The sequence below is a fragment of the Eucyclogobius newberryi genome, unplaced genomic scaffold (genome assembly GCF_026437365.1).
Source record: "Eucyclogobius newberryi isolate DKJ021-1_F unplaced genomic scaffold, fEucNew1.0.hap1 SCAF_6, whole genome shotgun sequence".
Lineage (NCBI taxonomy): Eukaryota > Metazoa > Chordata > Actinopteri > Gobiiformes > Gobiidae > Eucyclogobius > Eucyclogobius newberryi.
Genome location: NW_027316278.1, coordinates 20920538 through 20943210, shown reverse-complemented (window position 1 = coordinate 20943210; position 22673 = coordinate 20920538). Strand labels below are relative to the sequence as shown.

General features: G+C 41.4%; 1 protein-coding gene across 1 annotated transcript in view; it reads left to right on the top strand.

Moving 5' to 3' along the window:
• Positions 1-22673, top strand: part of adamts3 (ADAM metallopeptidase with thrombospondin type 1 motif, 3) — a 117749-nt gene that overhangs the window by 4998 nt on the left and 90078 nt on the right. Inside the window, exon 3 of the mRNA XM_072433876.1 lies at positions 5679-6067. Coding sequence (XP_072289977.1) covers positions 5679-6067 — 389 coding nt within the window. The remainder of the gene's footprint in view (positions 1-5678; positions 6068-22673) is intronic.

Below are 22673 nucleotides of genomic sequence, written 5' to 3'. Positions count from 1 at the left end.
CTCTCATCACTCTTGGCCCTGTCTCTCCTCACTCTTGGCTATGTCTCTCTTCACTCTTGGGCCTGTCTCTCCTCACTCTTGGCCCTGTCTCTCCTCACTCTTGGCCCTGTCTCTCCTCACTCTTGGCCCTGTCTCTCCTCACTCTTGGCCCTGTCTCTCCTCACTCTTGGCCCTGTCTCTCCTCACTCTTGGCCCTGTCTCTCCTCACTCTTGGCCCTGTCTCTCCTCACTCTTGGCCCTGTCTCTCCTCACTCTTGGCCCTGTCTCTCATCACTCTTGGCCCTGTCTCTCCTCACTCTTGGCCATGTCTCTCTTCACTCTTGGGCCTGTCTCTCCTCACTCTTGGCCCTGTCTCTCCTCACTCTTGGCCCTGTCTCTCCTCACTCTTGGCCCTGTCTCTCCTCACTCTTGGCCCTGTCTCTCCTCACTCTTGGCCCTGTCGCTCCTCACTCTTGGCCCTGTCTCTCCTTACTCTTGGGCCTGTCTCTCCTCACTCTTGGGCCTGTCTCTCCTCACTCTTGGCCCTGTCTCTCCTCACTCTTGGCCCTGTCTTTCCTCACTCTTGGCCCTGTCTCTTCTCACTCTTGGCCCTGTCTCTCCTCACTCTTGGCCCTGTCGCTCCTCACTCTTGGCCCTGTCTCTCCTCACTCTTGGCCCTGTCTCTCCTCACTCTTGGCCCTGTCTCTCCTCACTCTTGGCCCTGTCTCTCCTCACTCTTGGCCCTGTCGCTCCTCACTCTTGGCCCTGTCTCTCCTTACTCTTGGGCCTGTCTCTCCTCACTCTTGGGCCTGTCTCTCCTCACTCTTGGCCCTGTCGCTCCTCACTCTTGGCCCTGTCTTTCCTCACTCTTGGCCCTGTCTCTTCTCACTCTTGGCCCTGTCTCTCCTCACTCTTGGCCCTGTCTCTCCTCACTCTTGGCCCTGTCTCTCCTCACTCTTGGCCCTGTCTCTCCTCACTCTTGGCCCTGTCTCTCCTCACTCTTGGCCCTGTCTCTCCTCACTCTTGGCCCTGTCTCTCTTCACTCTTGGGCCTGTCTCTCCTCACTCTTGGCCCTGTCTCTCCTCACTCTTGGCCCTGTCTCTCCTCACTCTTGGCCCTGTCTCTCCTCACTCTTGGCCCTGTCTCTCTTCACTCTTGACCCTGTCTCTCCTCACTCTTGGCCCTGTCTCTCCTCACTCTTGGCCCTGTCTCTCCTCACTCTTGGCCCTGTCTCTCATCACTTTTGGCCCTGTCTCTCCTCACTCTTGGCCATGTCTCTCTTCACTCTTGGGCCTGTCTCTCCTCACTCTTGGCCCTGTCTCTCCTCACTCTTGGCCCTGTCTCTCCTCACTCTTGGCCCTGTCTCTCCTCACTCTTGGCCCTGTCTCTCCTCACTCTTGGCCCTGTCTCTCCTCACTCTTGGCCCTGTCTCTCCTCACTCTTGGCCCTGTCTCTCTTCACTCTTGGCCCTGTCTCTCCTCACTCTTGGCCCTGTCTTTCCTCACTCTTGGCCCTGTCTCTCCTCACTCTTGGCCCTGTCTCTCTTCACTCTTGACCCTGTCTCTCATCACTCTTGGCCCTGTCTCTCCTCACTCTTGGCTATGTCTCTCTTCACTCTTGGGCCTGTCTCTCCTCACTCTTGGCCCTGTCTCTCCTCACTCTTGGCCCTGTCTCTCCTCACTCTTGGCCCTGTCTCTCCTCCTCACTCTTGGCCCTGTCTCTCCTCACTCTTGGCCCTGTCTCTCCTCACTCTTGGCCCTGTCTCTCATCACTCTTGGCCATGTCTCTCTTCACTCTTGGGCCTGTCTCTCCTCACTCTTGGCCCTGTCTCTCCTCACTCTTGGGCCTGTCTCTCCTCACTCTTGGCCCTGTCTCTCCTCACTCTTGGCCCTGTCTCTCCTCACTCTTGGCCCTGTCTCTCCTCACTCTTGGCCCTGTCTCTCCTCACTCTCTCTCTCCCTCCACAAACTCTTATTACATGAGTGAAGCGCATCAAGTGCTTTGCAACGCCGGAAAGACGGGCTCTGGGCTGAACCTGGCACATCTGGTCCTTATTGTACTGCAGACACACGGCATCATTTGTCATGTTTATGTTCCAGAGACCAATTTGTCCTCATCCCCACAAGATAGCAGGCGTAGCTGTTATATAGTATTTCTAGTTCAATTGTTCGCTGTAGATTGATTAAACCCTTAGAGATGAAAGTATCTGACTGTGGTCATTTTGTTGAGGGCCAAATCTCATTTCAGCCATGGTTCTTTTGAGTTTTCACACATGAAAACTGTTGTACCTGTCAAATCAAGTCCTCACAACATAAAGTACTGTAAGTGTTATTATTTTGTGTTGGAAATGTCAGTAAAACGTTTAAAAAAACCTGCAGGTCTATTCCGTAGTATCTACATCACAATACTCATTCTTCATGAAGAATTGAAGAGGTGTGCATTCTCCCAGGCAAGCCATCTCTGTCATAACAAACACATAACAATAACATGGATTCATAAATAAATGAAGTAAAGCCTACCACTCCCTGTTTGTCCTCTTCAGACAAAGACATTGCCAATTGGTTGTTCTTTCTCATCTTTAAGCCTTTCATTTTCATTCTGCTTGCCTCTGTGCTTGTATTCATTCATTAATTGGATCACGTGTGGCCACTCTGTGTTTTCTGCTGTTTAAACTACTATAGACAGATTTCCATGTTAATAAATAAAATATAGAAAAGTCTTCATGCTAAGGGATCAATTTCTATTTACTTTCACAGGAACAACAAATGACAAATCACTAAAATAACTGCACAACATGATTTCCGTGCGTTGTGAATCAGATGTGACATGGCCTGAATAGCAGATCTAGCTCGTATGGTCGTTGCGTGTTATACTGTTACACTTTTGTTCATCTACGTGTTTCAATACTTGCTTCATCACACCTCAGGTCAGATGCCAAAATGACAATTAAGTTGAATCTAATCAAAACTAAAAAGTAATTGACCTAAGTATATAAGCAACCTTAATCTAAGTATTAACTACTTTATACCCAAGCATATCCACCACTATTTTGCTCTACTCACAAACCCAACCTTTCCTGGTGGTATTCACATTACAGTTACTTTTTAAAATACATTGATCACGCAATTCAGGCTCCAAACTGCAAATATAACTGCTTTAGTGGTGCGTGCTGTTTTACATCCTTTATGTTTTTACACAATAATATAGCAACTCAACGTTTTCGGAATACAGTACGCTAATTGGACCACGATGTCGGAATATGTTAAAAAATACATTTTAATGCACAGTAGTTTGAAACAAAATACATTTCCTTTTTTAATTTTGAAAACCCATAAAACACAGAATATAAAGCACGACAGAGAGAACAATAGCAGACAAAAGAAGATTCTTCCTATTGATGTGTTCTGGATATAATACTTGTGTAAAGAAGATGTGAATGTTAATATCAGTGGTTAGAGCGTTCACCCACCGACCTGAAGGTTGATGGTCTGAATGTTGTGCCCTTGAGCAGGACACTTCACTCATCTTGCCTCTGTTTGAATGTGGAAAAGCTTCTACACCACTATTAGACTTTAAATGACTTAAATCTGTTATATCTTTAGATCTCTGACAAATTACCAATAGATATAGTTAAAGTTTAGGTCAAATCATACCTCATAACACAGAGGTATCATCCATGCCTCTGCAAGGAGCTGGAGAATAGCTCTTTAAGATTAGTCATGGATGAGACCCCCTGAGGATCAGGCCCCCAAAGCCTTGATTTACACTAAAGCCGCCCGCTCAGACCTGTTCTTCTTCTCTTGGCTTCTTTGTCGCATAGCACCTTTTCCCTCTCTTTCCTCTCTGCAGGGAGCTACTGTAGACCTTTGTTGTACATGCTTATCTAAAATTACATCATCCTTACAAGTACTATGTTTCAAAGTTATGCTCACACTGCAGGCACACTGTCAATCCTGTTTGCACCTCTTCAAAGGCGTACTTGATATCCTCTGGGTTATTCTGTAAATATCACATTCACATTTCAGTCTACGGTGTGAAGGGAAACGGAACAGCTAAAGGCAGCTATCTACAAATCATACTGTAATCACAATAAATCTAGACATGGGATTATTCACTCTTCTACAACCAGTGGCATGGAGTACAAATAGCTTGATTGGATTTAGTTAAAAGGAAAGACCTTATGATAGTATGAAACTCCATTGGAAACCAGATATTGAAATTAGACATTTCATATTAAAAAAAAAAGTATATTGCTTGTTTTTCATCCAGTTTGAACACTTCATGACAAACATTTTACTGTGAGAGGATATGGTTTAAGAAATGAGCAGACCTTTGCATGCTGTTTTTATTTACCTTTTAAATAATGTCCCCACTTGTTCAGTATGGTCTCCCTGAATAGAGGGCTTGTCTTAGAAGGCATTACCAAAGCACATATTTTCACCTCACGTGTTCGCTGTATGCACACTGTGATTTCAAACCCATGTATTTTCCTCCGACTTGTAATTTCACTATTGCCACCTGTTTGAATTGCAAAAACCTACAGGAAAATGAGACACTTTTATGTATTTTTACTAATTCGTTTCAACCATCTCTGGCATTTTAAACATTATGGAAAGAAAACCAATTCCGGAAACTAACAGAAGCCCCATGGATTTCCTTGTACATTTGCGTCTGACCACAAATGATGCTGTGACCACTTTCCAACAGGAGAGAAATGAGATTTTCAAGTGTGAGCAGGTTTATTAAAAGCCTTCCACATACAAATGTCCCTCTGGGAGCACTGAACGCGGCTTTACACTTGTTTAAGGCTTCCACCTGTAATTCTCTCAGTTGTGATTTAATTAACTGTTGTGTTGGATGGATAGAATGAGTTCATCCCGAGGCTCTGCTGTGGTAGCTTTCATCAATCTCCATACAAAACAAAATAAACAGCATGTAATTGGTTTGATATTCAGAAAACAAAGAAAGTATTTAGCCTTCATTCATCCATGTTTTCACACGTTTTCCGTCATGATGAGATAAGGACTATTCCTGCCGGCTGCAGGCGTGATGCAACGCACACGCTGGACAATCATCAGATAATCACATTGCTGACACACAGGCAGACATCAGCCTCCGCATCCCAACCCTGCCTTTAAACTGCAAAATTGCTGGAGTAACATGCAAAACTATCAGCAAAGCATTTTAATAGGATTGATTTGATGTAAAAAATAAATTAGGATTCATCCAGAGGCTTAGTGCAATCAGAATATTGACTCAGCAATAAGAAACTCATGCCTAGTGATAGCTACATGAACTGCATGAGCATTAGCAGTGGTTCATTGATTGAAGATGCACTTCTTCACATAAATATTTAGATTCCAGCTGCAGTCATATCGGCATTGGATGTACCACACAGCGACAAGTAAAGTAACAGCTAACGGTGCCTTGTGGGTAGTTCATGAGTGTAGTAAATTAAAGAGACAAATTTAGCCAAAATGTTTCTGCTTAGATCTTCTAAAAAGCAACACCAGCCGAGTACACATTTGTTTTGATGTGTACTTCATTGAACCACACATTTTTAATTCATGTATGTATGTATGTATGTATGTATGTATGTATGGAAGTGTACTTTATGTATAGATGGTATGGTACTATCACATTTGAAAGCTTCTTTACTGCAGTGGGCTTTTTCTCACTATGTTTTTGCTGTTTCACAGACCAACTAAAGAAGCGTCTGAAGGAGTACGGCCTTGTTACTCCGTTTAGCACAGACTCTCATGGACACTACCTCTCCCACCTGCTGTCGGCCACTCACAAACACCGCTTCAAAAGGGACACCTCTAAATCCGAGCAGGACATTTTCTTTAACATTACTGCCTTTGGGAAAGAGTTCCATCTGCGACTAAGGCCCAACCATCGCCTGGTGGCACCGGGGGCTGTGGTTGAATGGCACGATGAGGATTTGGGAAATGTGTCAACAGATTTTGAGTCCAATGCGACTCAAACTGAACTACAAAGGGAACTACTGAAGACGGACTGCACATTTGTAGGCGACATCACGGACGTCCCTGGAGCCTCTGTTGCCATCAACAACTGCGACGGGCTTGTGAGTGTATATTAGTTGCTTTTTTCTTTACACTTCTCTTTTTCTTGAATCTTTTCATTCATAGTGCCTGCTCTTACAACAAAAGCTTAGGTATTTTAGCCATCTGTAAATCTTGACCAGGTTTTACGTCAGCAATCAGCATTTTTATTGTGCATTGTCACTTAAATATTCTTTAGGCAGACAGCTTGAAGAGCTTTTTGTCACGGATGAGTGGCCATTCATTGGACTTGACCAGCGTAATGTCTTCACCCGAACTTCTTCCCAACATAAAACATTAGTGGCTTTTGTGTGCCACAAAAGTGTCCACAGTGGTCCTCCCCATTACCCCTCATAAAACACTTCACCAGTAAAAAGTTACTGAACTGAGCCAAAAATGCCCTTTAAATCCCCAACTACCATTCATCGCTGTGAAGTAAAATACTAAATTTGATGCTTTTAATATGGATGCTTTCATCGTTGGATTAAAAAACAAACAAAACAGAGGTGAAGAAACTATGGATAGAATGGTAATGCACATTTTGCAATAGAATAGTTTAGGCCCCAAAAAAAAAAAAAAAGTATTTCCGATAACTTGAATTTCAAAATAAAAAAACTGACCTTAAAAATTTCATTGCATATTTATTGGCTGTACGTTTAGAGAATGTCAAATTGTGAGAGAGAACACAAAAGCGGAAAAAAATAAATCTGTGGGGATCGTAAGATATGAAAATCGCTGCATTTTGATAGGTTTCGTTTTACCTACAGGTGCGTCCATGTTTGCAGATGCAACCTGCACAGATGCTCATATTGGGTCAGCGTGCAGACTGGCAGCCATGGTCGTGGCGACAGGCACGCCCGGTGTTTCAGCAGTGAAGATATTTTGCGTGACGGTCGAAAAGTACTCACATAACGTAGTGACAATAAGAAAAATAGTGCGACGCCGACACTGGCGCCTGTCACGTTCGCCACTTTCAAAGTTCCAACTACTGCTGGAAATGCCTATTAGCAAGTGATCCATTTGGTCAACGAGACTCCAAAGTACGGCTATGCACTTAGAAGCAATGGTGCTTTGGAAAACGTTTTGGGACGAGTGGATCTACAGCTCATTGAACACGCGCACAGGGCAACAGGGCGGACCACGGCGCTGGGGCACCGCAACAGAGCTGGCAGCAACAGAGCGTTGCCCGCTCTGTTGTTGCCGGCTAATGGCTCTTTTCCTGTGGTTGGACTAGTATAGATGTAGAGAACCATTTTATTCAATATCTGCATACCAATAAGGCCACTTCAATGCGAAGCGCTCACTTCTGAAAAAGGAAAACTGTCTGCAAAACCAAAACCTTTGCACGGATTTTAAAATATAAAAAAAAATAAAACAATTCCTACCTAACTGATTTTTCCCCACAATTTTACCGGAAACACATTATTTATTTTATTTGGCCTTAACTGAAATGGCAACACTGAAATCACATAAGGAGGAGGTCATAAGTGGAAGATGCAGACAGATGCATGGGGAAAAGGGAATGACTAATGACTGTAAACTTGAATTTGACCCAGTTGTTCATGCTGTTGCATTACTGAATGCTGAACCTGTGAATATGCTCTGTCAGGGCCATTGGAGAGTTGGGATTGTAAAGACTGCCGCAGGTCTTGGCTGATCTGTGGCACCCAGCAGTGAGTGGCTTCAGGGTAAAGCCATAGTCCCTGTTAACTGCTGTCAAAAGGCAATCCTTAAGGCTTTATTTTATTCTATCATGTTTCAGCACCAGACAACACAGACACAAAGAGATGTGTAAATTCTGTGGAGAAGAGACAGTTAAAATAATGTGCAGCCATTTCAATGTTCAAACTGTGTGACACACAGGCAGGCTTCTAATTAAGAAAACACATGGTCTTACAAAAAGAGAAGGCTTGCCATTTTAAATGAGGAAACACTGCTTTTTAACAAGAGTTGCTGTCTGAGCTTTAAAAAGTTCAGTCAGTGTGTAGCCGAGTGTGACATATGAGTGTATCAATTGTAACAGTGAAGCAGTGTCATTATTTTCATTTAGTCTTTTGACTAAAATTTTAGTTTTAGTCAAATGATAATTTTTTCCTTTTACTTAAGTGGGCAGAAGTATCTACTTTTAGTCATATCTACTTTTAGTCATATCTCAAGACAATGTTTGTGAAGAGATCCTTCCAAACAAAGATAGTGAGCATCAGATGTAGGAGACAGCACTTTCAGCTGAGGCCTTGGCCACTTCCTTTTATTGGAGTCGGAGGAAGCGGTTCATCATCAGGGAGGATTCAGCTGTTCCAAGAGACATTTATAGTTGGTGTTTGCAGGAGATTGAGGCACATGAGGGGGCCACACAGGATGTGAGCATTTTGCTTTTTAAATACTGTTGAGGCAGGATGTCATTTTGAAGACGCCAAGAGAAGGTCAGGCTGTCACTCAGTGGTGAAAAAGACCTTTCTGCTGCCTCCACTTCAATTGGGATAGATTTTTCCCTTTTTGATGGTCTTACATTTACAGGATAAAAAACAAATTCACTTCAAATGCTGTTGCGGAAAAGCTGAATAAAATCAATGTTTTTTTTAAAAAAAAAATAGGTTCATTATTTTGAAAAATATAGCTTTTTATTTTTTCTTCAAAAGACTTTTGAAGAATATTCATTATAAGAAATACAAGCTATTGTTCATCATAGAGAAGATTCACAGGGGATTGCTGAAAGTTTTGACGCAATCTCAACTTCTCTTAACAATAGAATGATAAAAATAATTGCAAGACGCTGTAATCTGTTTTGATTTTGAGTATGTAATATATAAAATATGACTAGGAATCAGTGCAAACAGATGAAAAAATAGCTGAGCCTAAAGCAAACACAGCAGGACACCAAACAGGCAGAGGTTGGAGGTGGCAGATGAAATAGCCGCCTCTCTTTGATCTGGAGAGCTCTAACAAACCCAGGGTAGATGTGCTTTACTGTTGCTTGATTATGGCCACGCAGGCTGTCTGGAAGTCTTTACTGCAGTCGGCAGGTGGGCAGCATCGCTAAATGCCTATGAAGCACAAAGACCCCCATCAACAGCAGACTCGTGGAGGAGGGGGCCCGAGTCTCAGTCTCTCTCTTTCTCTATCTCTCCATCTCTATCTCATCCCTTTTACTTGAACTTAACTATAGGATCAGGTCTGGACAGCTTGAGATATTTATTTGACATGTTTTCAAAGTCAATGACAAAGCAACTGTACATGTTATGTGCATATTTTTGTTAAGGATATTTGAGGCTCCATTGAAGTTTCCGGTCACAAGATAATGACAGTGTTCCCTTTGCAGATACACCTGGACACAGCTGTTTTTACTGTACTTAAACAAGAGCAGCACATGCATAGTGAAGCAGATGACTAGGTTCAAGCAACAGTTAGGGAGCTTGTTGTCTTTTCACATGGGTGAAGCCTGCAGCACATGGCCTGGATGATATTGTGACTGGCTGTGACATTTCACGTGTAGTGTATTCACTAGAAAGAACCACAGCCTCTGAACAGAGTGCCTTTCAATTTGAATTAATTTGAGTTATGAAGCAAAGAATCACAGCATATGTGGTGAAGTTGTAAGACTGAGGAGGCCGTTCTGAAGTGATGCCTGACTAATCTCCTTTTCCCATTAGTCCCTACCTGTCTCGGCTTTGAGCTCGTGGCCCCGCTCCGCCCTGATTACATTTCCATTACAACTGGTGCTCAGGGGTGCTGTGTAATATTGGGTGTGGAAACAGTGCGTTAATGGCAATCAAGGCAATAAGTGATTGACCAATCAAATCTAAAATTACCAAGTGGCACAACTATATTTAAATTGTTCTGAAATATATCCAAATAAACCCTTTTGTTCCACTGCTGCTGAAGCTTGGCAGGAAGTTGCAGTGTTTTCAGGGGCCTGTGCAGGCCGTCTTTCCAGAGCGGCTCTGTGCCTGTGTTCAGAGGCCCGTTCATTTTCCGCTCTCAAACATGAGCTTTTAGAACCAGAGCCGACAGCAGCTTCTTTTAGAGGTTTGAGCATGCGCCCTGAGGACATGACAGGCATAAACCATGCTGAATAAACCTGTATGAAACCCAGATAAGTCAACAGATTGTGATCCTCTGCCCAAACTGCACATATGCAGCAGGAAGAGAACACAGAAAACTTTCAACAAGTGACAAAGAAATAATAGCTTTTAACAACAAGTCTTTGTTTCTAGCTAAGGCTATGTTTGTGTTTCTGATGATTTTGAAGTTAGTTAGAAGTACAGGCAGTCATTTAATAAACATAGTGAGCTAGTTTGGTGCAATGGAGGATCTGGGCTGAGAAGTGAAATGACAGGAGAATTTGTCTTACACAACACTATTTTATGAAGTACAACAGCAACAAAGGAATCCGAGTCCTCAGTCTCTGCCTCCTCTTCAGAAGACGTGACAGTTGGATTAAGGAGGTCCTCAAAGTATTCCTTCCACCGTCCAATGACATCCCCGGTCCCGGTCAGCAGATTTCTACCCGCATCATAAACGGTGTTGGTGAAGGGCTTCCCCCTCCCGAGGCGCCGGACGGTTTGCCAGAATTTCTTTTTGGTCGACCGATAGTCCTCCTCCATGGCCTCCCCGAACTCCTCCGAGCCCCGGGTTTTAGCCTCTGCGACAGCACAAGCGCCTGGCCTGCCGATATCAGACTCAATGTCCCCATCTGGGAGAAGCTCTCCTGGAGGTGTGAGTTGAAGATCCGGCTGACAGAAGGTTATCTCCTCCACCAGAAGATCCAACTCACCACCAGTTGAGGATCAGTTGACAGCTCTGCCCCTCTCTTCACCCGAGTGTCCAAGACACGTGGCCGGAGGTCAGATGACACAACAACAAAGTTGATAATAGGGTGTCCTGGTGCCACGTGCACTGATGGACACACTTGTGCTTGAACATGGTGTTTGTTATGGACAGTCGTGACCAGCACAGAAGTCCAATAACTGAGCATCGCTCGGATTCAGATCGGGGAGGCCGTTCGTCTCGATCACCCCTCTCCAGATGTCACTGTCGTTGCCCACGTTGAAGTCCCCAATTTTTCTCCCCAATTCAATGCAGTCCAGTCCACCAAACATTGCTATTAATCCAGTTTGAAGCATTCTTTACAAAAATAAAACATTAAGCGAGTGTACATTTTCATGTGAATTTGTATATAATTCATGCTGGAAAAGTCAGTTAAGCTGCTGCAGATTACACTGTAAACTCACGTCCACTGCAGTTTATCATCAACTTTCTGTGCATTAAAAGCTTTTATCTGCCACATTGTACTGCATTTCAAAACTTATAATGATTGGGCGTGCTTCTAAACTAGAAGTTCAGTGCCCCGCTCATTTTCTTTGTCGTCTCGAAGCGAGGGGCTTTACTCTTGACAGCAGGAAACAGATGATGCTAGCTTTAACACTGTATTTGTTTATTATCGTAGTAAAATGCAGTCTTTTTTCACCACGACAGTTTAGTCTTTGCTCCCAGGGGTCATACTGATATTATAAGACTCTCTTCATGTCTGTGGTCTGTTTTTTATGTCTCACGCTTATAAATCGTTAAATCGTCTCCAGCTGCTGCTGCACACTACACTTTTACCCAATCAGCATCTGACGGTCTGTGAACGTCACGGTTGTGGACGTCCCTGCTTGGCTCGACTTGGCCCGAGAGGGAACTTAAAAAGTACCTGGTCAAATCGAAATGCGCTAAAGCAGGGATGAGTCCAGACGAGTCGGTACCAATGGAAAAACGGCATTAGTCACACTTGACACATCAACAAAGAAGCAGTCAAACTTCACCTTTGTTTGCTGAGACGTGAGGACGGAAGAGTCCAATTAAAACTGAAGCTGTTCCTGAACCCTTTGGAGTATAAACAATTCGCTGGAATTTTATATCAAGCTGAAAGTAAAGTCACATTTTTTTTTTTAAGGGCTTGATATAAAGGCCCAAAATTCTAGGAAACATTGGAACATCGGAACGAAACATCATCGGTGTATTCCCTCATTCGTCCAGGGGTGTTCCATTGTAAAGATTCAAAAAGATTCTGTTGTAGTCATCTGGACTCTACTCTAACTCTACTCTCCGCCCTGAATACGGCCACGGATTGTGCCGCTGTGGAAAAAGCAGACCCATGCCTTCTGTGCAGTAATGCCCAGCGGCCTGTAGCGGCCAGTAAAAGAGTCAGGGCTTATTTGGATATATTTTAGAACAATTCATATATAGTTGTGTTACACAGTAATTTTAGATTGGCCAATCACTGATTGCCTTAATTGCCCTGACCACACGCCACTGTTGTATTTATTTACTTAATAGGACAGTGTACAGTTACATAAGATCCTCGTACCAGATTATGAAAGGTAATTTTGTTCTGCAGTACTTTACAACAAAATAAGTTGCCTATTTAAGAATAGCTTACAAAAAAGCCAGTTTCAGCCCCCTGCTCCTCCTAAAAGTACGTTTAAAAATTCCTGGATTCAGACTCTGACCTATGTCTTCTTACCTTGCTCAGCAAGAGGATTTCCTTTTGTCCCATTCCCGCTGTTACAATTGGGCCAGACACATCACCAGTGGGATCAGACCAATCACAGGGCAGCATTGTGGTTTGGTCGGAAGCCAAAGGTGAAGGGCCCAAACAAACACAGTGATGCTAGTGGAGGTGTCAGAGTTTTTCTCTCCACTGGATTCACACCAGTTTGATTTCTCAGCTCGCTCTGTTGTGATAAAACTCACCTGTCACTCCCAGAAGCAAATCAAACCACATCTTTCCTGAAGAAACGTCCTGTAGTGGAGTTGGTCCAGAACAGCCACCGATTGGATCACTCTTCATCAAATGTCCCGTTATTCCTTTGTCACGGTTGTACTTCATAAAATAGTGTTGTGTCAGACAAACGCTCCTGTCATTTCACTTCTCAGCCCAGATCCTCCATTGCACAAAACTAGGTCAAAATGTCATTAAATGACTGCCTGTACTTCTAACTAACTTCTAAATCATTAGAAAGGCAAACATAGATACAAACAAATACTTGTTGTTAAAGTCACTTGTTGAAAGTTTTCTGCGTTGCCATCTTCCTGCTGCACATGCACAGTTTGGGCACAGGATAAGAATCTGTTCATGTATCTGGTTTTCATACAGGTTTATTCAGCGCAGTTTGAGGCTGTGTTGTCCTCAGAGCCTGGTTCTTCAAGCTCATGTTAGAGAAAGACGGAGAATCGTGCTTTTCAGTTCCCACAGTAATGCTCAGCGGCCTGCAGAGGCCCCTGAAAACACTGTGACTTCCAGCCAAGTGAGGGGGAAACGGGTTTATTTGGATATATTTCTAAACAATTTAAATATAGTTCTGACACACAGTAGTTTGTAACTGAAGGCAACACTCAGGGTAACTGAAGGTAAAAATCAGAGTGACTGATGGACAGATCAGGACATTATTTAATTTTCTTTTAGAAGAGCAAATAGACTCCTCTCTGTTTTCTGTCTACTGGCCTTGTTTATGACTGTGTCGTTATTCAAATAATGTTAACGCTGCCAAATGATGCAATTTAAAAATACACACAACTAATCTGATTGGTTAAAGGAAAATCAAGCAATGAATGACATGCAGTTCTGTTCATGTTCTGGCCTTAGCTCAAGATGACTTGCTGACAGATTTAATTTGAAAATGGGATCTGACATCTCTTTGATATTCTCCCATGCACATTGCATGGTAATGCATAGATGTTTTATCCATTATTGTTTAATTTTCTGCTCCGAAGACAAACAATCCCTCTGCCTGATGTAAGTATGTATATGTACAGCATGTCATGTGTAAAGTCTGGAGACACTTCAAAGCGGTCATGAAATAGTGGCAACAGCAAGGACATTTGTTTTCGTCACTGAAGCTGCTGCTAAAGACTCCTCTTTTTCTTGTAATTCATATTTTCGGGGTATTTTTAAATGTATTTTCCTCTGGTAGTCATGTGCAGAAATCCGCACCGGCCTGAGTTTGAATCCGGTTCTTGACCATTTCACAATGTGCTATGCTGTCTTATAAAGCCAACGAGCCCAAAAAAAGAAAAGAAAAAGAAACAGATAAGGGTTAGCCTCACCATCCCCTTCAGAATGTATGTGTCATGCTGCATAAGCGACTGTGCCAGCTGGGTGCCTGCTGTAAGAGCAGAGAGTGTGAATACAGGCTGATGGGTACTGCCTGACTTCTGATCCTTTCAGAGCTAAATCCACCAGCCCCACAGCATTTGAGTTCAAACTGGATACTTCTCCGTCAGTCTGAGCAACATTTTAATGCACTCTTTTCTCATCCTGTTAGCATCACCTTTAAGAAAACGCTTACAACACTAATATTCATAAGTAGCACTGAAAAGGAAAATACCATGTGTTTATCTTAAGCCAAAGGAGCAGTGTGCTCAGTCGACTCAACTTTGGGCCTTTAGAAAAGCGTTTTAGAGATGCATAGGCTCTGACATTACTGAAGCAGCTGTGCAGCAACTATGCAAACAAAATATCCTTTTTGATTAGAGCAGGAACGTGAGCCAGCTCGGTCTGCCATGCTCTGCAGACGGCACAGGAGTTTTATTCACTAATAGATGTTAATGTTCCTTGTTGACTTAGCCAAGGCTTGTTGCTGCGTTGACCCCAGAGCTGTTTGGGTATATGGTTTGAGGTTCAGCAAGGGAGGCGCAGCTTCCAAGTTTTCTGTGTGCACTTGACCATTCACTTGATCGTTTATTGATATTTATGCATTGAGACATTTTTAATCCTGACCTATATAAACCCATTTCAGTACTTTATAGAGACATTGAGAGCTATTCAGGTTTTATTTTAAGGTGAGCAAGGACCGCTCAATGCAGTCTGCAAATGTAGAAGGTTTGGCCGAACAACGTTCATTTTGCTACATTTAGCTATCAAATCAACAGCCATATTGTTCTCAGGCTGCTCACAAGATATTGTATAGATTACTCTCTATATCCGTAAATGTCATAGTTCAATCTTCATGGAGTTTAGATGATCATGCTCCCCTTTAGCCGGTATCTCATTTATCCTAATAATTACTTCATCAAATATTTGTATTTTGTATGTTTTATTCTAACATCTAAAAATGTTTTGGCTTTGAAATGCCTTTAAATGTTGGGGATGAAAATGGCAGGTAATGATGACGAAGGTTTGCTCACATTTTGAAGGCAAACACACCTTTGAACAACACACAGGGTGAAAGGTGGCAGTGTCCGTGCTGAATCCAGACTTTTACTGCAGTACCTCAGGATTTTTTTTTTTTTCGGAGCGAAAGGACGTTCATAGCGACCTCCTTAAGAAGTTTAGACTGAAAGAGGCTGTTTTAGAAAAAAACTGGAGCCCTTCAGCTGAATCCCATATGTTTTCTTTGGCAGCTCAGTGCTGTCTGCTTGGCCGTGCTGATGCTGGATATTAAACTGATGGAACACAGGACTCTTGATCCCTTTTGAAGGGTCGAACTCAGGTACCTCCTGGCTCACGCTGTGTCCAACACCTGCCATTGTCTTTTTTAGTATCAGATAACTGTGAGGCTGAAATGTGCTGTCTCACCAATCAGCTCACTAGGAGTTGGCAGAAAGGTCTTTCAAAGCTTTTAGACTTGCAAAATTGCGTATTATAACCGTGGCTTCTGAGGCTGTTGTTTCCACTCTAATTATAGCATAGTTGTGAAAGAGACATTCATGCATTCAGGCATGCCATCTCTCTGCAGCTTCGGATGTGTTTGTCTCATACCTGCTTTTCTTCATGGAGACCCTGGGAGAATAACTGGAGAACACATGAAAGCTGTATTAAATGCAGCTGACCTCATGCAGCTGTTAAAAAACCCTCATTATAATCATTCAGTCTAGTATTAATTTACCATTCAGTTCAACTCTCAATCAATGTCACATAAAATGTATGATAGAAAGTATAATGTCCCTAACCAAGGCAAAAATACTGCTTGTCACAAATCACAAACTATAGATAGAAAATGTTTCTGAACCACTGATTAAATATGATTGCTGGACTGAGAGGATAATACCATCCTTAGTGTAGAACATTAACAGTGTGAAGTTGCGTTATATGTTATGTTATGTTATGTTATATGATACACTGGTAAAGGGTTAGATAAAATTATGTCACAAAGCTGCATTTTAGTTAATTACTGGTTAGTTAATGTCCGACCAATGTGGATTTTTTTTGGGTGATATGATTCTGATATAAAAGGTTGGAGGTGCAAATAGTTAAATAGTTTATAGGCAGCTGATCATAAAAAGTGTGTCAGGCTCTATCAGTTTGAAACTGTGTTTATCATTTTATTAAAGGCTTTGTGTAAAAAAAAATTGGATAGACTATTAATATTGAAATGACTTTTCCATCCTAAATGTGTGGTTAGCCTTATTAATATGTGTGTGCATCATGCAATTAATATGCGTAAATTCATATGAATAATAAGGTCCAGGAAACACAAATACATACAGCCATAATCACTTTACAGTAGCCAATGAGAGAACAGAGGTAATGAACCATCAAAATAAAAACATTTTTACAACACCTCAGATTCAACTCTTCACAAAAAATATTTATTTTTTTCCTGGCTTCAAATGATTGTCCGTGAATTGAATATAATCCAGCGTGTTGTTGTTGTTGACAACAGCAGCAGCAGCAGCAGCAGCAGCAGCAGCAGCAGCAGCAGCAGCAGCAGCAGCAGCAGCAGCAGCAGCAGCAGCAGCAGCCGCAGCAGCCGCAGCAGCCGCAGCAGCAGCGTGTGCTAACGTTAGCTGACCAGTATCTTCTCTCTTCTCCACACTGAAACTTTAATCAGAAATAAGTCATATCTTGTTATTGACATACTCTGTGCTGAAATTAAATTGTATTCTTGAGTTAGTAGTCGAGTTCTGATTATTTAAATCCAGCACTGCCTCCAAGCCATTGTCAGAGCCAGAGGCGGAGCCAGACATTCTAAACATCCGGGGTTTAGCCCAAAAAGAAAGGGGGTTCATTCGGGCCAATATGATGTGGTTATAGTACAGTTACAGACAGTAACCCTCCAAAGGCAAAGACAGACTTTTTGCCTTCTGAGAGAGCTCCTCCCTGCAAAAAACGTTGAACGTTGATCTTGGTGTTCTGATTTAAAACAATCAGTGACAAAACAAATGCCTCTGTCATGGCTTTAACTCACAAACCTATAGTCCAATGACTGATGCTCTGCTGACTGGGCTAGTCATCCATTCAATTGACAATTGACTGTTTTAGAATGATTCTGGTCTTTGGAGAAAGTAAAAGTCAGTCTTACCTTTAGCAGACACCTTCCTCAGTGAGCTGTTTGTCCTGTAGTTTCTCTGCTTTTGCTTTGTAGATGAATAAAACCTGAGCCACTGCTACACCAACAACCACAATGAATTCATGGTTTGAACGATCATGTGCTGTTGTTGTCTATTCTACGTTAGATGAACTTTGTTTTTCAGCTCATGTTCTGAATGTCTCTTTTTTCCAGTCGATCTGCTCTTGTGTCCTTCACTTTTTGCAAAACCTCAGTTAAATGATGTAGAAAAGGACAAATTGGTCAAATTGCATGACGTGCTGTAAACACCGCGCACTTTCTAGGCTCCTGCCCACTTTCTACATGCAGCCAATCATAAACCAGTTTAACAAAAATAACCAATGAAATGGGTAAAGAGAATTGAAGCCACCGCTGGATTCGATCCATGGTCACCTGCGTCCCAACCCTACACTCTACCTGTTGCACTTACTGACATCATGATGCATTTTCTAAAGATTAAAACATCCGGGGCTTTTGGACAGAGATTGGGGCTCGAGCCCCAAAGCCAAGGCCTGGCTCCGCCCATTGTCAGAGCCATGAATGGTCAGCCCTGGTGCAAACACGCAAATCACTCAGGAGCTGCATTCAGGGGCTCTACGCTGTGTCAGACACACAAATAAACTACTGCACAAGCAAAAATTGGTGCTGCACCAACTATTGGGTCTGTAAATTGGATACAACTGTAGTATAAAGTATTATTACAATTACTGCCCCCTAGGTCAAAATCATGTCCCTTTGGAAATGTGTGGGACCGATCTTGGTGTGGGTAAAGACTTAAAGGTTGAATAGAGGATTTTTTGCAGATTTGAGAAATCAGCGACTGTCAGTCCTTTTTTTTTTTTTGTGGACTTATGTGACCGGATCGTTCCTGCGTTGTGTCTTAATTGAGTGGCCACGAGACACGGTTTTATCCGTTTATTCTGGTAAACAGAAACACAAAAATAAAGTCAAACGTGCCACGAGGCAACTCCAGCCCAAACTCTTCCCTGCACGGAGATAACAGAAGGGCAATAAAACATACCTGGTAAACAGAAACACAAAAATAAAGTCAAACGTGCCACGAGGCAACTCCAGCCCAAACTAAAAGGGATATAACACAATTAAATCAACACACTACATGCAAAACATGAAGGACGACCCGAGGGATGACTGACCTCTTCCCCGCACGGAGATAACAGAAGGGAAGAGGAAGTCACGTCCATCACATTTATAGGGGAACACACGAAGAAGAAGGGGGCTGGAGGACACGGACAGCACAATAAAACAAACACCAGGCATGTTGAACATAATATTAAACAAAAATAATATAAGATTTTGTGTGATTATACATGAACTGGTTACACTTACACCCATCCTCCTGTTCTTTGCAAGAGGCAGCCTACCATCAAACCTTCCGCTGCTACACTTGCTTTGTTTATTAGCGCAACGGATCGCAGCACATCTTTTGTCTCCGTAGATTTCCGTCTCTTCTGAGCCAGTTCGAACACAGTCTTTCTCTGTCATCATTTTTATACTGTACACTAAAGGAATTGGCTAAACACACACCGGCATATCAACCATACATGCGCAGCCAGGGAAACGTGCTGCTATCCTGGGAACGAGCCAGAACGAAGGCTGCAGGTTTGGTTGCAAAAATCCTCTATTCAACCAAGAGCTTAATCCCCAAATTTTAAATACACTACCGGTCTGCCCACACAAAATGGATTTTCAAAGTTCTATAGCAATTTTACACATACTAGGTGAAGGTCATTTGTTGTTAGTGGGAAATTCATGTGTCCAAGGGAATGGCGGGGCTTACGTGGTGTGTTATACTGGCTCAATGTCTGACTGCTTTGTAACTAGAAAGTACAGAAGAGGCTGGATGTAGGAAAAAAAAACTTTATTCATGAGAGACATCCCGTTAAAAAGCTGACTAATATTTTGCATACAGTATTAAAACCAAATACAACTGCAACTGCAATCTTCCAGCGAATATAGTCCTGACCAAGCCTTGCCCAAAGATCTGGAGATGGGTCCAAGGGCACTACACAAATGCTCCAGCGGCATTGAAGGATGGGCCAAATGCAGAGGACAAAGTTCCCTACAGGGACAAAGTGTGCTTTAACCTACTAAATGATTTGAGTTCAAAGTGTAAACAATGTAATCTTTAAGCTATGTTTTCAGTTGTCACCACAATGTCAAACAAGGGACACGCTCCCTCCCATACTGAAATCAAGAAAAATGTAATCAATTTGCTGAAAACAACAACAACAACAACAACAACAACAACAACAACAACAACAACAATAATACTAAGGCTGTGCATCATATAGTTTTTATAACATTATATATATAATGCTAGTTTGTAGGTATAAAATAATGCAGTTAAAAAGCCCTTGTGGATGTTGTCTTGAGAAAATTCCTTGTCTTTCTGTATTTGTTTCTTGAGTGTTTCTCAGTATGTCACCACTGATCAGAATCCAAGACACTGCCTTTACATGCCTCAGCATCCAGGATACCATCTCAATATCGCAGTGTTTCTCTGAACCTGGATACTGAAATACTGTGTTTTCATGGACATGGACAAAACAAGGATTAAAAGAAAAAGTGCATTAACATGAATATCATGACAAAAAAAAACAATAATACAAAAGAAAATTCACAACAGCTACACACATTAGACCTAGTTTATGTTATTATACTAGTAATAGAGAGAGATAACATCTTTCATTGCAGTTAATATGAAGTCCCTGTAATACAATAGAGATTTCAATTGAATATACAATTTATTTATTTTTCTTGGATATTACTAATGTGAAAGAAAATGCATTTTCGGAGGACTGTATTGATATATACAGTCCTCCGAAAATGTATATATATATATATATATATATATATATATATATATATATATATATATATATATATATGCATTCTAAGCAGACATGAATCTGTATTGTAAAGTGCTTTTTTATTTTGAGCCATTTAAATCTTCCCTCTGAGGCATGTTTGGTTTCATCATTGTGCTCGTCAGAACTGAAACATAGCTCTTGATGAAGCACATTTGATGAATTAGTAACAACAATATCTTTTGTCGGATTAAGCAATACGGTTTTTAACCCTCATCAAAGCCTTTTAGTGTGTTCATAACTCAAAAGTATAGACTTTTTGTTTTTACAGAAATGTTACGCTATCGCTATTGACAGTGCCAGGTTACATTATTTATTTATTATTTATTTTGATTTTTTTTACAACGCTTTGGTGCATTATTTCAAATGATTTTGTACAATTGTCTACAGTTTCTTTCATGGTCAGTTGCTTTTGTCAGGAGATGCAATAAAGCAATTGAAGCAAAAATGCAATTCAAGTATTACCTCATCATTTGGAACAGTGGCCCCTAAAAAGATAAAACCAATCATCATTGGCATGTCCCAGATATAAATATGTTGGCAAGTGCATAAAACCAATATTCAGATTGATGCCAAAAAGCAGTCCATGAGACAATTATGTGCAGTGGGGGCTTATCCTACAGCGAGGTACATTTAATGTAAAAACCTTTACCGTAATCTAAGAAAAGTGCTTTTATGTGTGCGTTAGAGAAAATTGTATTGATGAAGTGCAAATGCCAGTTTAAAAGTATGTTTTATATACACTCTTCATTGATTAATTGTCCCTGTTTGATTCGTGTGTGAAATGTTTTGTTGGTGCTCACAGATTGTCGTCTTTTGAGTAAATTAACATTTTTATTTTAGGTGGACCCTCTAGATTTATTTATTTTTGTGATTGCTCTTGTTATCAGTGAATTGAATTGTTCAGCTACACGTTTACTTGGATGACTTAAAACAAAACTGTGGGATTACCTTCAAATGATAAAATGTAATCTTCTGTATGGACTTTAATTATCATCACTTAGAATTAAGGATTGACTATCAAATGACCCAAATTAACATACTGTTATTGTTTTGACATGTTTCAGCACAAGTCAATGAGCTGCCTTCTAACAAAACACATGAGATAAGACAAGACAAGATAATAATTGTTTTGACTATTATGCAAAGTAACTAATTGGCTCAAATCATTTCAATAAAGTGGAATAATTAGACTGCGTTTCTCGCCTCTATGAAAAAAACAGCTACCTTTGGATTGGCGTGTGGTTTTAGGGTATCTTACAATGATAGAATGAACAGACCAATAAGTGTTTGTGATTTGGGATGTGATGCCAGACACCCTTGCTGCTGAATACTTGTGCAGGGGAGGCGTTTGGCCATGGTATTGGACACAGAAAAACAACATCATATTGTGTGCATATTGTTAACAATAAGTGTCTAAGCTGGGCCTGCAGGTGCTAGATAGGGACATTTGCAAGGAATAATAAATCAAGATTGCTACAAGTGTAACATGAATAGCACTTATCCATCTATCTGGCATGACATCGTGATATTATATTGGTGTAATCCCTCATTACAATGTTTTTTGTACCTAATAAACACCCATGCTGTGTATTGTCCAACATCCTACGCTATTTAACAATGTCTTGAGCTGACCTGTCCTTCTCTGTTCCTTCAACCACTTTTCACCACTTCAGACAATTTTAGAGATTGGCTGACCTATCACTTATATCTTCATTCTTAACCTTCCCCCCTCCTCTAATGCACATGCTTTGTACAAGCAAGGGCTTCAACAACCGTTACAAGTTTAACGTAATTCAAGTTTAAAATTTGGGAAATTTCTGAAATTGTTACTACTATTTGCTGCTTTGCGGCACAGAGACCGTACAAGGTATCAAAATAAAGCTCAGGCCAACGCCCTAGGAGGAGTTTGTAAAGGTGCAACATTTGGAAAAAACGTCCAAGTGGCGCTGAGTAAATTTTGATGCAATATCAATCAATCAATCAATCAATCAATCAATCAACCTTTATTTATAGAGCCTTTTACAACACTCAAAGTGACCAAAGTGCTTCACAATAAAATCAAGGCAACACAAAACATAAACTAAATAAAACAAACTGTATAAAATAAAGTGTTTTACTTAGTGTTAAAATTACATTACAGAGTGTTAAAAGCCAGTCTGAATAAATAGGTGTTTAGCATAGATTTAAAAAGGTTTGGTTTGGTGGGCGGCATTGCCATAGTAATATTTTATACCTCATTTTATATCTCTGCGCCAAAATTCATGATTCTACAATCAAATTTATTTTTTTTGCCATTTCATATTAATGCATTTTTTGACTGGAGAGAGGCACGGTTTTTAGAGGTGTGTATGTTTTCCTGACTTTTGGTCAATGTTCAGCGGGTGAAAAATAGGGCGTTTAAGGTTTAAGGGTCAGCGTTCTGTGAA